At 33.6% G+C, this 14,332-nt stretch overlaps 1 protein-coding gene across 2 annotated transcripts in view; it reads left to right on the top strand.

Moving 5' to 3' along the window:
* The window catches only part of LOC120414530 (uncharacterized), a 60,801-nt gene that overhangs the window by 45,155 nt on the left and 1,314 nt on the right, over nt 1-14,332 (top strand). For both annotated transcript variants that reach the window (XM_039575742.2, XM_052710065.1), the window contains exon 3: nt 14,047-14,268. In XM_039575742.2, the coding sequence (XP_039431676.1) occupies nt 14,089-14,268 (180 nt within the window). In that variant the 5' untranslated portion in view covers nt 14,047-14,088. The remainder of the gene's footprint in view (nt 1-14,046; nt 14,269-14,332) is intronic.

The following is a 14,332-nucleotide window of genomic DNA, read 5'->3' as shown; positions in this document are numbered from 1 at the left end:
CGGTCGTACTTCTCTACGAATCAAAAGTGGCGTTTTGTGTCCCCTAAAACATTGCAAAAATCATAAAAATACTGATTTCGGGAAATAGTTTTATTTTTGGAAAAAATAAAGTCAATTTAAAATTAGGCAATAAAAACGATTGCCTATTTTTTTAACATTCCTCGTCAAGACCTACAACTTTGCCGAAGATACCAAAAGGATAATAAAATTTATTCAAAATATCCAGATTTTCGATAATTTACGTTCCATTTTTGTATGGATTGCTACTAAAATAAATTTATCCCCTCATCCACCTTATTTAGATATCAACAAGAGCTGATTGACAAAAGCCCAAAGCAATGTCCTTGGTAAGCTTTTAAGATGTAAAAAAATACAAGCTGACGTAATTTTACTTTTCCACATGTCATGTTATTTGAAACTCGCTAATTTTTTAATATCTTTCTTTTTCAGCCCTTAGTTAGAAACCCATCTCCTCATTTTCATTTGAATGTCAAGTAAAACCACCTTGTTCCCTGCTCAATTCTTGCATAATTATACATCCCTCGTACCAGGCTAACATTTTTAATGAAGGTCGTGAGGACGACTGTCGAAATTGCTTTGATATTTTTTGGCCAGCTGTCGACTATTTGATGTGGAAACACACTGCTCTAAAAAACTGTTTTTTGACATATTTAAACACACGGAAATATTATAAATTTATAAAATTAAAAAAGATTTTACAAACCAGTAGAAAAAGGTGATTTCAAAATCAAAAAAATTGTTGCAATTTGAATTTCACCCAACTTTACTAAAGACCCAACAAAAATTCCAACCATCAAATAAGCGAACGAAGGTCTTCCCAGGGACTGGTTAAAATATTTCGGTTAAAAATGTGGTCTGAGTGTTAATGCGTTTCCCAAAAAAGGGGTTCGGTGCACAATAAACGAAAGTGCTCGCGGCGGGTTTATGTTGATATGTTTTTTTTTTCGCTGCTGTTATTTTTAAGCGAGTTGGTTTTGGGTTGTCAGTTGTCACATTTTTGGTCAGCTGGCTACCAATTTTGTTGCTGGGCCCGGAATACCAAGTGAGTGGATTATAATTGCGGTTCTCTTTTAAGTCAATGAAAACGAAAGTTGGGATTTTAATTTATTCGATGAATGTTCAGTGCTGAACGCTTATTAAATTTTGCTTTTATTTTTTTCATTTCAGGTTGGTACCTACATTTCATTCGAGCTGTAAAGCAGTAAGTTAATCGAGATTTAAAATTTGGAGAAAATAACGCAAAATAATAATGTTTTTTTTAAGACCATTTTTTTTTTTAAATTGGATTTTAATCTTCCCATTAAATTGCCGGTGCCTTTGATTACTGACAGCGAAGAATATTTTCGAAATTTTGATAAATACATTGAAACTTTTCAATCATCTTCAAATTTTGGGCTAACAAAACAGATAAGAAACGTATTAAAAATGCTTTATGAGTCCTTATAGATTTTGCATTCTGATGAGAAAATTATAAATACAATAAAGAGTTTAATAGTTTGACACACTTTGCTTCAAGAATTTTTAAAATTATGCTGAAATTCGAGTTTAGGTTATTTTGCAACAAGAAAAAATAATAATTCTGTTTAAATTATGGATTGGCTGGTTTTCTTCATAAAATCACCAAATTTAAACAACAACAAAAAATATATTGAAAAAATGATGTTAAATGGGGTCATCTAACGGAAAAAAAACAAATTCAAACAATCAATGCCTGATCTGCCCATAATTGAAAATTTGGCTATTATGCCAAATCAAGTATTCCGAGAAAAACGTGTTTTAGTGTTTGTCACAAAATCTCCGTCAAGGCAATTTCCTAAAAGAGTGGCATATTAGTCGTTTGGTTTATCACATCGGCAGCCAAGTCTAAACACTATTTCAGTGAAATTCAAGTTCCAGGAGATGCGTTGGAACATCCTCTACAGCCTGGTGCTAATATCTCGTTTTTGCCAAAAGTGGATATTAGCCGTTTTTTCAATGGTGGGCAGTGATCTTCCTCTGACCAAAAACCTAAAGTCAACTTGCAGAGTCGCCTCTCACGTGTGTGTAGAATACCGTTCCTCGTGCCTAAACTTTTGTGTGTTATTCGTGTTCGTATAAAATATCTTCCCTCCCCCCGAAGAGAGCACAAGTACAAAATGGTTTTAAATTGTGCGAACAAAAGACTCTTCCGCGAGTGTGCGCCATTTTTTCACGTTGTTGTTACTGGTCTATTCAACTTTTTTCACGTGCACGTTCCAACTTTTAGTGCTCGGTTGAATGGGTGAACCCTCAACTGTCATATCAAAATTATCCTTAAAAAACTAAACAATTTAATGTACATTTGAATTGTTAGAAAAAAGCTGTAAGATTTAAACATAAATGATTCTTTTTTGATGTCAAAAGGTCAATAATTTGAGTTTCATTAAACTTTGGCGAAATAAATGTATGTTATTCTTGTAATTTTTCTTCAACAAAAATAAAACACGTCAAAAAAACCCAAAAAATTGACTAGTTGAGGGTTAACCATTCCGAAGACGACTTGGTTCAAAATACCTTTAGGGGGGTCGGCATTCGAGGTAGAGGGTTCGTTTTCGCAGCATCCATACGGAGATTCTTCTCACGACTTTGGATGCCGGCGCGCCGGTGTGGTTAAGGTTCGGTGAAGAGAGAGCACGCAAATAAAAAAAAAATCAACAATAACACGAAACAATAACAAAACTGTTCTTGAATTTGGTTCCTCAATCCCAAGTTGGGGCCGGCCGGCGGAGACAAAAAAAAAGGTTTACACGACTCTTCCATTTAATGGGTTAGGCTGGGCCAGGTATATGAAGAGTTTAAGCGATGATGGGTGTGGTTCGCATGAAGCGTGTTCAAGTTGAAGATCAAGACCGTTTAGAGTAGAGAGGCTGCAAACGAGGTTTACACAGCAGCGGTTGAGTTGGGGATGAACGGTTTTGGTTATGCAAAAATGGGGGGATTGGATTGGGAAGAAATACCTTTGCGTCACGAAGTGAAGCTTAGCTGCAGCTAATTGGGCCTTGAATTAAGGTTTATGTCTTTAAAATATGTTGCTGAATAGTTAATTATTTAGCAAATTATCATTTGGATCCTGTCTCAATCATATGAATTCAATAATTATATCTTCTATTTTTTTTTAGAAATTACAAAATCGTTTTTTTAATTTTATTTTTTTGTATTTTTTTATCCGTCTGAAACTTTTTTGGTGTCTTCGGTGCTCAAAGAAGCCATTTTGCATCATTAGTTGCTCCATAGAAATTTCCATACAAATTTGGCAGCTGCCATACAAAAATGATGTGTGATAATTCAAAAATCTGATCTTTTGAAGGATTTTTTTGATCGATTTGGTGTCTTCGGCAAAGTTGTAGGTATGGATAAGGACTACACTGAAAAAAAATGATACACGATAAAAATTTATTGGTGATTTTTAATTTCACTTTTTGTTACTAAAACTTGATTTGCGAAAACACTATTTTTATTTTTTTTATTTTCTGATATGTTTTAGAGGACATCAATTGTCTACTTTACAGAAATTTCCAGAGTGTGCAAAAAATAAAAAATGAAAAATTCCTTCAAGAGATACAGATTTTTGAATTTTCATACATCATTTTTGTATGGACAGCTGCCAAATTTGTATGGAAAAGTATATGGACAAACTAATGATGCAAAATGGCTTCTTTGGGCATACCGAAGGCACCAAAAAAGTTTCAGCCGGATTAAAAAATAATAAAAAATCGAATTACCTAAATCTCAGAGAATTGATCTCATTATAAATTTTATATTTATTCGACAATTTTTTCTATTTATTTGACAAAGTTTAAAAATACTGTTTACGAATAAAATCAATTGATGAAAATATCTAATGATTTATTATTCTAGAATTTTCAAATAAAAAATCTAAAATATATTATTTTGTTTGAAAATATTACTAATACATAAGCAATGATCTTGATAAGGGCATTCGATTATCATGATATATTCTTCTAACTACTATTCTTATAATTTCCCTAGTACAAACAATCCTTGTCTCTTCATACACCTTGATTTGTTCATTAACTTTAAACAGTTTTTTCCCTCGACAACACCTTAAGCTTAACAGCTTACCCACCTAGCGTGCTATGGAATGTAGTAAATTAGCTTCCAAGCCTAGAGATATCCACTTCACGATTATTACCAATTACTGCAAGGTTCCCCCTCAACCAGCGTGCTTGGCTGATTGACGCTGCTCAGATTGCGAATTGTGGAAGCTCATTCCTGGGGCTCGAGATCAAGGCGAAGGTTCCGCACCACCCCCAAAAAAAATAGATCTTCGTTCTGGTCGAGCAACTTTTACGACAAATTTAAGCCCCGAAGTCGTCAGCCAAGGTTAAACTGTTTTGCGTTGCTGCATGTCGATGGCACGCCCCAGTGATTATATTTTGGATGGTTCGAACTTCACGCTCGCTCGGATTCGTCCAAGGTTAGAAAAGGAAGTGAATCGGCGACGGTTGGCGGAATGTGTTATCGTGTGGAACCTTCCAGACACAGTGGTGCTGCGCCTTAAGGCCTGCGTGCCCCACAAGTTTCAGTTTCCAATTATCGATAATTAGTGGTTATCGGTTTGTGGAAGGTATTTGGCTGAGGAGTGGACACGGAATGCTTCGAGATGCCAGATAAGTGAAGCTTCACTATACTTCGTGATTTTCCAATTACAGATTTTTCCATTGTGCGAACAAATCAAGAGAACTTCGATCAAATTCTAGACAGAATGATCTCATAGCCATCGGTGAGAACGCTGGAGATGAATACCTAATGAATACGCGATGAGACAATGACATTATGAATTTATTAGTATACTTCCATCGATATAATGGATGTTAGAATCCGGTTTGTGATGAGCAATTTCAAAGCATTTCATTATCATCAAACGAGACGTTTGAACACCTTTAAGCACACCAACTACGAGGAGAGCTCACATAATAACCGACAACTCGCACCAGGTCGTCGACGATACATAACTTGAACTCGACTGAGTGGTTGAGCCGGGTGAAGTCCGCGCAGAAGCGTGCCAATGTCGAGGAGGCACGACTGGGTGTTTGAGGTTGCCCTCTGTGACTTGGTTTAAAAATTGCGTAGAGCACATGCTCGAGTTGGAAATGTATGTTAAACACTTTATATTGTAAATAGTTTAGCAAAGAATGTGGCACAAGCGGAATTAACACAACGGTAAAAAAAATTACCTATGATTTGAATTGATAGTAAAAAAATTAAGAGAATTTTTTTTTTTGGAGAAAATGTTTATCAGATTTTAGGTAGAGGAATTAAAATATAATTTATTATTTAATATATTTCATAAAATTTAGAGTTAAGTTTGGTGTACCAACTGAACAGTGAAGTTGCACTTCTAATTGTTCATTATATTTTTCATTTTACACATCTACTAAAATAACGCAATTTTGAATTTTCAGCTAGACTTTTTTTCCCAAAAATATTGAAAAAAATCGTGGAAAACTTTCGAAAACTATAAAACAACGAAATTTGGATTTCGCACATTCTTTAATTTACCATAGTTTTTTTTTTAATTTTTCAAAATACATGGAAAACTTACGAAAACTTTTTGAACCATTTCAGAATCTTTTTTTTAACATGCCTAGAAATCTCTTAGCTAATTATTTACGAAATTTAAAATAGATGTTAAGCAACAAAGACCACATGGATTTGTCGCTGATATACAAAAGTTTTTTTTTTATATTTCAGAATTTTATTCTGGATTTTTTATTGTTATATTCCCACAGTTTGATTGTATTGTATTGAAGCTATATTTGGTTGATCTTTTCAACATGTGACGAAAGGGGGAGGGGGGGGGGGGGGGTTGCGAGACTGTGATGCCACGCTACGTTTTTTATGATTGCATAATATTAATTCGAAATGTACACAATTAAATTAAATCCTCTTTTCTAAAATTGTTTGCTTACTATTATTTAGAAGTACCGTCATCAGGGGTGACATTGGGTCAGGGGGTGACATTGGGTCATACAAATTTCTGCATTTTTGTATGACCTAAACTCATCCCCTAGACCCAATGTCACCCCTTATTATATAGTCACATTTTTTTCAGCAGGAACTTCAATATTTTGCAAATTCTTACTTATTAGATACAAAGCAAGCTTTTGGCCGATTTTTTCGTGACATACTTTTTGGATGACGCCTTTCCTGTGTTTGAAATCATATTTAGCATCTCTGGGATCAATCACAAATATTTTGATTTTTTGTAAAATTCTGTTGTACATTACTGAAAAATAACTTTACCGGTATACCAATTTTGTTATTATTTTTGTTTTTTTTTTTTTTAATATCTGACTGAACATTTTTGTTTTTATTTATTGGTCGTTTCAAATATTTTTCAGAGATAATGTCGCCATTCTTCAATATTGAAAAGAGAATTGTAGGCCAATAATATATTTTTTCAAAAAAGTTTAAAATTTTTATTTCAATTCAACTCACAATCCAATTTTTTGGCCAAGCAGCCCTCAGAACAATTTTGAGCCCGATTGGAGAACTTATTTATCGGTTTATGCACGTTTTAAATGGAATTGTTGTATAAGAACATCTTTCAATTCTACATTAAATAGAATCAGCTAATCAGTTGCTCAGATGCTCGCAAAAAAAAGTTGTTTGGTAAGTCCCTTGCCCTTCAAAAAAAAAAAATATTTCCGAACAATTTTTTAAGCGTTGAAATTTTTGTTCATAATAATTCAATTTCTATGAACCTTAATACAAGTTTCTTAACGTTTTCACTGTTTTGATGTTTTTTCAAATCTTTATATGAACCTAATATAATATTCTTTTATCGTTCGCCGCACAAACCAACCTACCCATATTAAATCAAAGTAAATAATATCGTCCTCCACGGCCAAGGTTACCATAATGAATATTCACAACGATCAATCCGTCATCGCACTAATAAATCATCACTATATGGTCTCCTTCCGTCCCTGGCTAAACTCGACTACCTTACATTTGATATTAGTCAGAACAAGCATTCAAACAATGGCCTCATTATAAATTGCGATCAAAACTGGCCGCGACTTTTCAGAAACCGACTTTATTTTGGCTCCACGCGCAGTGATGCCAAACGACACGATATATTCCAAAGTCTGTCAAGATTTAAGGCTGCCACTAAATCGGTGTCGATTACAACCGCATTTCCGAAATTTAGGTTTTGCATAATTACCCTAATCTCCTCTTCCTCTAAACAGCAAAGCGACTGATTTAACGCAATTGTTTGACAATTGCTCTCACGATTTGTTCCATGAGTTTATTGCTACCACCACTTCAAAGTCGTGCTAAAGGGTGCTAAAGCTTATTACGAAACATCTTTAATTACGCCCATGCAGGCGTTAATTGCCACTCTCTGTCCGGACTTTGCATGTGTAGCGTTTAAATAATAAAGAGCGCGCGCGCGAGCGCAAAATGACAGTTCACGGTGGCGACATCTTTGTTTTTGCGCTTTATTCAATCAAAGCATGGCGGCGAACAAGAGTTGAGTGCACTTTCCGGAGCATTTAAAGCATTTGAGGGGGGTAAAAAAGTTCGTCAATCCAGCATAGGTGTTTGAGTAAACTCGAACCAATTTACTAGAAAAACATACACTCCGGTGAGTGCGGCGGCTGCTCACTTGAGTCAATACTCGTTTGATGGGGAGTTTTTCGCGCGCAAAATAAAAACAGCAAAAGTGCATCATCAAAACAATGGCTCAATTTTGCGCGGTGTTGAGTACGATTTGTTGTGGGCAGCAACTGTTTGAAGCTAGCTTGAAGATGGGTGTAGACTGTAGATTCCTCATTAGTGGACGTTTGCGAGGATGTCATTAAGTAAAGCAGAGGTTTACACCTCGTGGAGCGCCACCATCAAATGATGACGACTTTCACGCGAAACAAATTGCTCATCAAGGGAGTTGGACGTTAGGGCCTTTTTTGATGAGAGAGTTGGCAGATTCCTCTGATTTATTGCGTAACTTTTTTGCGTTAGGAAAGTGAACGTCTTCATACGTAATTTGTCAACTTTATCTTTTTTTTTGACAAAATGGGGCAAACTTTCAACTGTTCTATTTTTCGAAGCTATTTTTTATCATAACCTACCCAAATCAAAGCAAACTAATGTTTCATGTAACTTTATTCGCGATTAAAAGCTCAAAAATTCCGACCGATGGCGCAAAGCATCGAAGAATGACGATTAAAATTTTTGCTGTTCGGTTACATAGGAATGCAAACTTAAAATTGAATTTACAGCTCTTAGAACAACTTTTGAGAAAAAATTCAAGTGGTACGAGTGTAAACTTTTTGCCGTTCAAGAGCCAAACGACATGCGACACCTAGTGTTGAGTAGCAGAACAGAGCGAAGAATGTCGATTGAAATTTCCGCCCTTTGAGGTTATGTATGCGAATTCTGTTTTGTTAAATTCCAGCGTTCAAAACAACTTTTGAGCAAAAATTCGAGCTGATACTTTGTTAACTTTTGCTGCTCTATCATTTTAAACAATTTTATTTTTTCAAAATTATTTTTTTTCAAATTTTTTTTATTGCGTTAATTTATAGAGGGCAAAAAGTTTACACTCGTACTACTTGAATTTTTTCTCAAAAGTTGTTCTAAGAGCTGTAAATTCAATTTTAAGTTTGCATTCCTATGTAACCGAACAGCGAAAATTTGAATCGTCATTCTTCGATGCTTTGCGCCATCTGTCGGAATTTTTGAGCTTATAATCGCGAATTCGCGATCAAAAGCTCAAAAATTCTGACAGATGGCGCAAAGCATCGAAGAATGACGATTCAAATTTTCGCTGTTCGGTTACATAGGAATGAAAACTTAAAATTGAATTTACAGCTCATAGAACAACTTTTGAGAAAAAATTCAAGTAGTACGATTGTTAACTCTTTGCCCTCTATGAATTAACGCAATAAAAAAAATTGAAAAAAAAAAATAATTTTGAAAAAATAATATTGTTTAAAATTATAGAGCATCAAAAGTTAACAAAGTATCAGCTCGAATTTTTGCTCAAAAGTTGTTTTCAACGCTGGAATTTAACAAAACAGAATTCGCATACATAACCTCAAAGGGCGGAAATTTCAATCGACATTCTTCGCTCTGTTTTGCTACTCAACACTAGGTGTCGCATATCGTTTGGCTTATGAATGCCAATAGAGAATTTGCAGCAAAGCTAAAAGACACATGTCGCCACCTATAAACAAATAGCGTAAACCTATGATGTTTTGAAAAAAAATGTTTTTTCCTTCATAATCAACATTTTTATAAAACTTATGCCGGATTCGGATGAGGAAAATTATTTCCAACATTGATTTTTCTATTAGAAAACTGTAAATTTAGAAAAAGATAGTAATTTGGACTATTTGTCAAGAAAGTCTGTCAAAAATTAATACTAATTGTTGAATATTAACACATCTGTTATTGTGGATTTAGCTCCTAGCTGGATTTTCTGGCATCTTCTCACGGTCACTGGAAACGGTCGTGGATAGACCTAGGGGTTCCCAGTTAGAGTGAAAAAAATCAATTTATAGAAAAATTATGGATTAAAATTTTGCTTTTTTATCACTTCTCCGACATCAGGAAAAATTGTTTGAACATGCTCGCAATTTTTTTTATTCGGTCGGAAAAATATTATTTTTCTTGAAAAAACTTTCATTTTTAATCACATGATCACCCCTAATTCTGGCTCGATGCCGCCATCATGCGACCGCGTGCTCCGTTTGTTTGTCAACAAAGCTGCAGCTGGATGGTGAGACGAAGTGAGGGGGGAAGAGATTTTGAAATTTTTATGCCCGCATTTGGCCCGCCGCCTATTTCGTCGGTCACTGAGTCGCCGGTCGTTTCCAGTGACCGAGTCCAGCTAGGAACTGATCGTACAATATCAACTATATAACTGTTTATTTCGTTGATATATAGAGAATTTGCAGCAAAGCTAAAAGACGCGTGTCGCCACCTATGAACAAATAGCGTAAACCTATGATTTTTAGAAAAAAATGTGTTTTTTCCTTCCTAATCAACATTTTTATAAAACTTATGCCGGATTCGGATGAGAAAAATTATTTCCAACAATTTGGTGTATAACTTTCCAATATTTGTTTGATTTTTCTATGAGAAAACTGTAGATTTAGAAAAAGATAGTAATTTGGACTATTTGGCAAGAAAGTCTGTCAAAAATCAATACAAATTGTTGAATATACGTTAACACATCTGTTATCAACTATATAACTGTTTATTTCATTGATATATACGGGGAAACTCATTTTTTCGTGTTCCAAAACATGTTTTTTAAAGAAAAAGGTCACAAATTTTTGCGCGCCTAAAAGTTGATGTTCATTATTTTAAAGCAAAAAATTTTTCTCGTCTTTTGCAACCAGTTTCATGAAGATTGATGCAGGGAATCATGAGAAATAAGCGATTTTGTTCTTTAATCGACAGAAAAGCATACGACTTTAGGCAAGTAACCTCATTTTGGCGCCACCTACATTTGAAACGCAGTCCCGCTGCAAAACCTCAATATGGGGAAACTCATTTTTTCGTGTTCCAAAACATGTTTTTTAAAGAAAAAGGTCACAAATTTTTGCGCGCTCAAAAAATGATGTTCATTATTTTAAAGCAAACAAATTTTCTCGTCTTTTGCAACCAGTTTTATTAAAATTGATGCAGGAAATCATGAGAAATAAGCGATTTTGTTCTTCAATCCAGCAGAAATGAATAGGATTTTTGGCAAGTAACCTCATTTTGGCGCCACCTACATTTGAAACACAGGCGCGCTGCAAAACCTCAATGTAAATCGATTTTTTTTTTGTACTGATGGTTATAAATAATCAAAAATCTGTATCTTGAGAAGGGACAGGAAAAAAAACTATTCTATTTCACTTTTCATTACTAAAAGTTGAATTACCATAAAAGGTAGATTTTTATTTTCGATTTTTTAATGTTTCCAGGGATTTAAAAAGAAGCATAATTTTGTATGCTTTTTTTACTTTGGTAGAGTTTTTTTTTTTTTTAAATACTAAAATTTTCACAAAATACCCTATTTTTGCCTTTCTCACCTCAATGAGGAAAGGCTATAAAATCACTCGAAAAATGAACTTCTTTATTCGACCTCGACATTTGATCCATCTTGGGGTCCCATAAGACCCTAGTTAATATTAAAAAGTTTAGAAAAGTACTTCAAAAGTTATACTAAAAAACGATTTCGAATAAAGTCCGGAAGATTGTAAAAAGGGTGGTTTTGTATACATTTTTAGAAAGGTGTTTAAAAGACCTTTTCCAACGAGCCCAAAACGATCTGACAACCCTATCAAAAGTTATAAATACTTAAGTGTTATTTATACACTTTTTAAAGGCCAGATCTCACATATTTTGATGAAAACATTGTCCGGTTCTACCATTTTTCACAAAATACCGTATTTTTCGAAAATAATCAAATTTTCAAAACATGCTATATGGTTTTTTTTGGATTATACAAAAATATTCACCAAAAACGAAAGTACTCAAATTTGCAAGCATGCAAAATTTTAATTCGTTGGATACCCATATGTATTGCAAATTGACAATTTTTTTGTACTTTCGAAAAATACGGTAATTTATGATAATTTTAGTATTTTCAAAAAAAAATCTTTTAATGTGAAAATAAACAAATTTCGTTTAATACCGATATTGCAAATTTTGGAAATATGTGTATTTTATATTTTGTGAAAATTTTAATTTTTAACAAATAAAAAAACTCTAATAAAGTGAAAAAGCATACACAATTTCGCTTCATTTGATACCCATATTGCAAATTATGAAAATTTGAGTACTTTCGGAAAATACGGTATTTTGTGAAAAATTAGTATTTTACAAAAACAATACTCTATTAATGTGAAAAAGCAAACCAAATTTTACTTAGTTCGCAAATTAAAAAAAAATTAAGTACTTTCGAAAAAAAACGGTATTTTGTGAAAATTTTAAGTATTTAAAAAAAAACTCTTTTAATGTGAAAAAACCAAATTTCGCTTCGTTTGATACCCATATTGCATTTTTTTAATTAGAGTATTTTTTTAAATACTCTGAAAATAAGATTATCGCCGATAGAATTAACGATAACGATAGATTATCGTTATCATCCCGAGATAACAATAGAACTATCGTTATCGTCATCGAGTCTCGATAATTTTATCGTTAACAACATTGTTAAATTGGTATAAATTGGTTTAAAAAAATATGCCCATGTTTTTTTTTGCAATTTTGCAAACATGATCAGTTCTTTGAATTATTTTAGAAAATAATTTTTATTTTAGAAGTTGAGCCGTTGCAAATATTTTTTGAAGTTTATATCCCTCGACTCTGGTCTGTGTCGAGGGGGGGGGGGGGGGCAAAAAAATAAAAAAAAAATAAAAATTTAAATAACAAGCTATTTTCTCAACATTTGAATGAAAAAAGTGTTTTAAAATGCATTTTACACCTGCCCAGTTGTTTCGCAATCATTAGTTTTCAAAATATCCAATTATTGAAGAGATTTTTTTTTCGCCGAAAAAAAAACTTTTTGCGGTGCTGTACATTGGAATTCCACAAAAATTGAAAATATTTTTGATCGATCCCAGAAATTCTAAATATGATTTTAAATGCAGGAAAATGCTTTTCTAATTGTTTTCAGTTGGTTAGACTTCAATTTCCCTTCAAATTTTGAAGTTTGTTAAAAATTTATTTTTTTTGCCCCCTGATTTTTTGAACCGATTTTGAGGGGGGGCGACATAAACTTTGAAAAATATTTGCAACGGCCTTATTGTTTAAAATGAGTTATTTTTCGCAATCTTACGAACATGAGCAGTTGTTTGTTCGTGAGATGTTTTTTTTCTTGTCAAAAAAATAAAATTTTCTATGGGTTTTTGCATTTATTCATACAAGAACAGTTCTTTGAATTATTAAAAAAAAACTCAATATAGATATCAATCTATTTTGAGTTTTTTTTGCATTAGCAATTCTTGCATAAACATTGACTAGAAAAGATACTTTTTAACATGAATGTCTACATTTTTTATAGAGTAATTTTCATGTATTTCGGTGAGATTAAGTTACAAAATGAGAATCTGTTAGTATATGCATTTTTTTAAACATTGGTAGTTTATGAAATGATAGTTAACATTTATTTACAAAAAAAGATTGGGACTTGAAAATTAAACTGGTTTTGCCTTCTTTGCAATAATAAAAGTTCTTTGAATAATTCTAATTTGAAAACAAAATTCTTTGAGAATAGTTTTTATGTGCATTCTACTTAACATAGCAAGTAAAAAAAGTTGTTGTAGGGTTTTGCATTCTTTTACTTTAAAAGCCAAAATTAATAAAAATTCTAATTGATTTTGTAATTTTTTATCAGTCAAATATAAAAACAGTAGCCTTGGAGTGTTGAAATTTACGTTCTCAGATATTTTTGATTTTCCGGGCAATAGTCAAATTGCCTAAGAAAAAAAAAGTGAGAAAATTAGTTGACCATTGTGGCATCCCCTACAGCGTGGTACATACCCGTAATTTTTCCCGTATTCCTATGCTGTGCTATGCAAAAAGTGTTGTATGCAACTCGATGCAACACATTAAATAAATATTTGGGAACTTGTTGCACAATTTACTTTAAAGATAAGTCAGAAATAGTTATAATTTTCATTTTTTACATTAAGTTTGATAAAATTTTCATCACTGTAACATTGTTTTCCATCAATAGTCAAAGGACGAAAAAAGCTTAGCTTCGGCAATTTTAAATTAATTAGCTGTTATTTTAAATTTTATTGTTATCTCTTGATATACAATCAAGGCAAAATGTTTAATAAAGTTTTTTTATTCATGCCATGGTACAATACGCTTGACAAGTTTTCATTTTTTTTAAATTTAAATACCTTATTAAAAAAATAATATCAAAATTGAGAAAAGCTTTCAATGTTAGAATATTATTTTCAATAAAGCAAGTAGAACTATTTGAACAATCACTGACTCTCTTCCATCTCTTCTCCTCCTCTCGTTCAACAGGTGTTCACCCGGCCCGGCCTGCCGCCGTCGTCGTCCGCAACCATGGAGGCCCAGACGGCCCTGGTGCTCACGATCCAGCTGATCGCGCTGTTCTCGATTGCCGGCGCCCTGCTGCTCTACCTGCTGTGCAAGGTGCGGGGCGGCACCCGGAACGATGGCCACGGTCCCGCCCAGATGGGGTCGATCCTGGTGACGTGCGCCGACACCGCACTGGGACTACAGGTTCGGTTTTGACTTCCTTTTTGGATATTGGAAGATTCGTGACTGTAACTCTTCTCTTTTGTAG

Source organism: Culex pipiens, chromosome 3, assembly GCF_016801865.2.
Source record: "Culex pipiens pallens isolate TS chromosome 3, TS_CPP_V2, whole genome shotgun sequence".
NCBI classification, from domain to species: Eukaryota; Metazoa; Arthropoda; class Insecta; order Diptera; family Culicidae; genus Culex; species Culex pipiens.
Note: the sequence above shows the minus strand (reverse complement) of the source record. Positions and strands in the feature narration are given on the sequence as shown.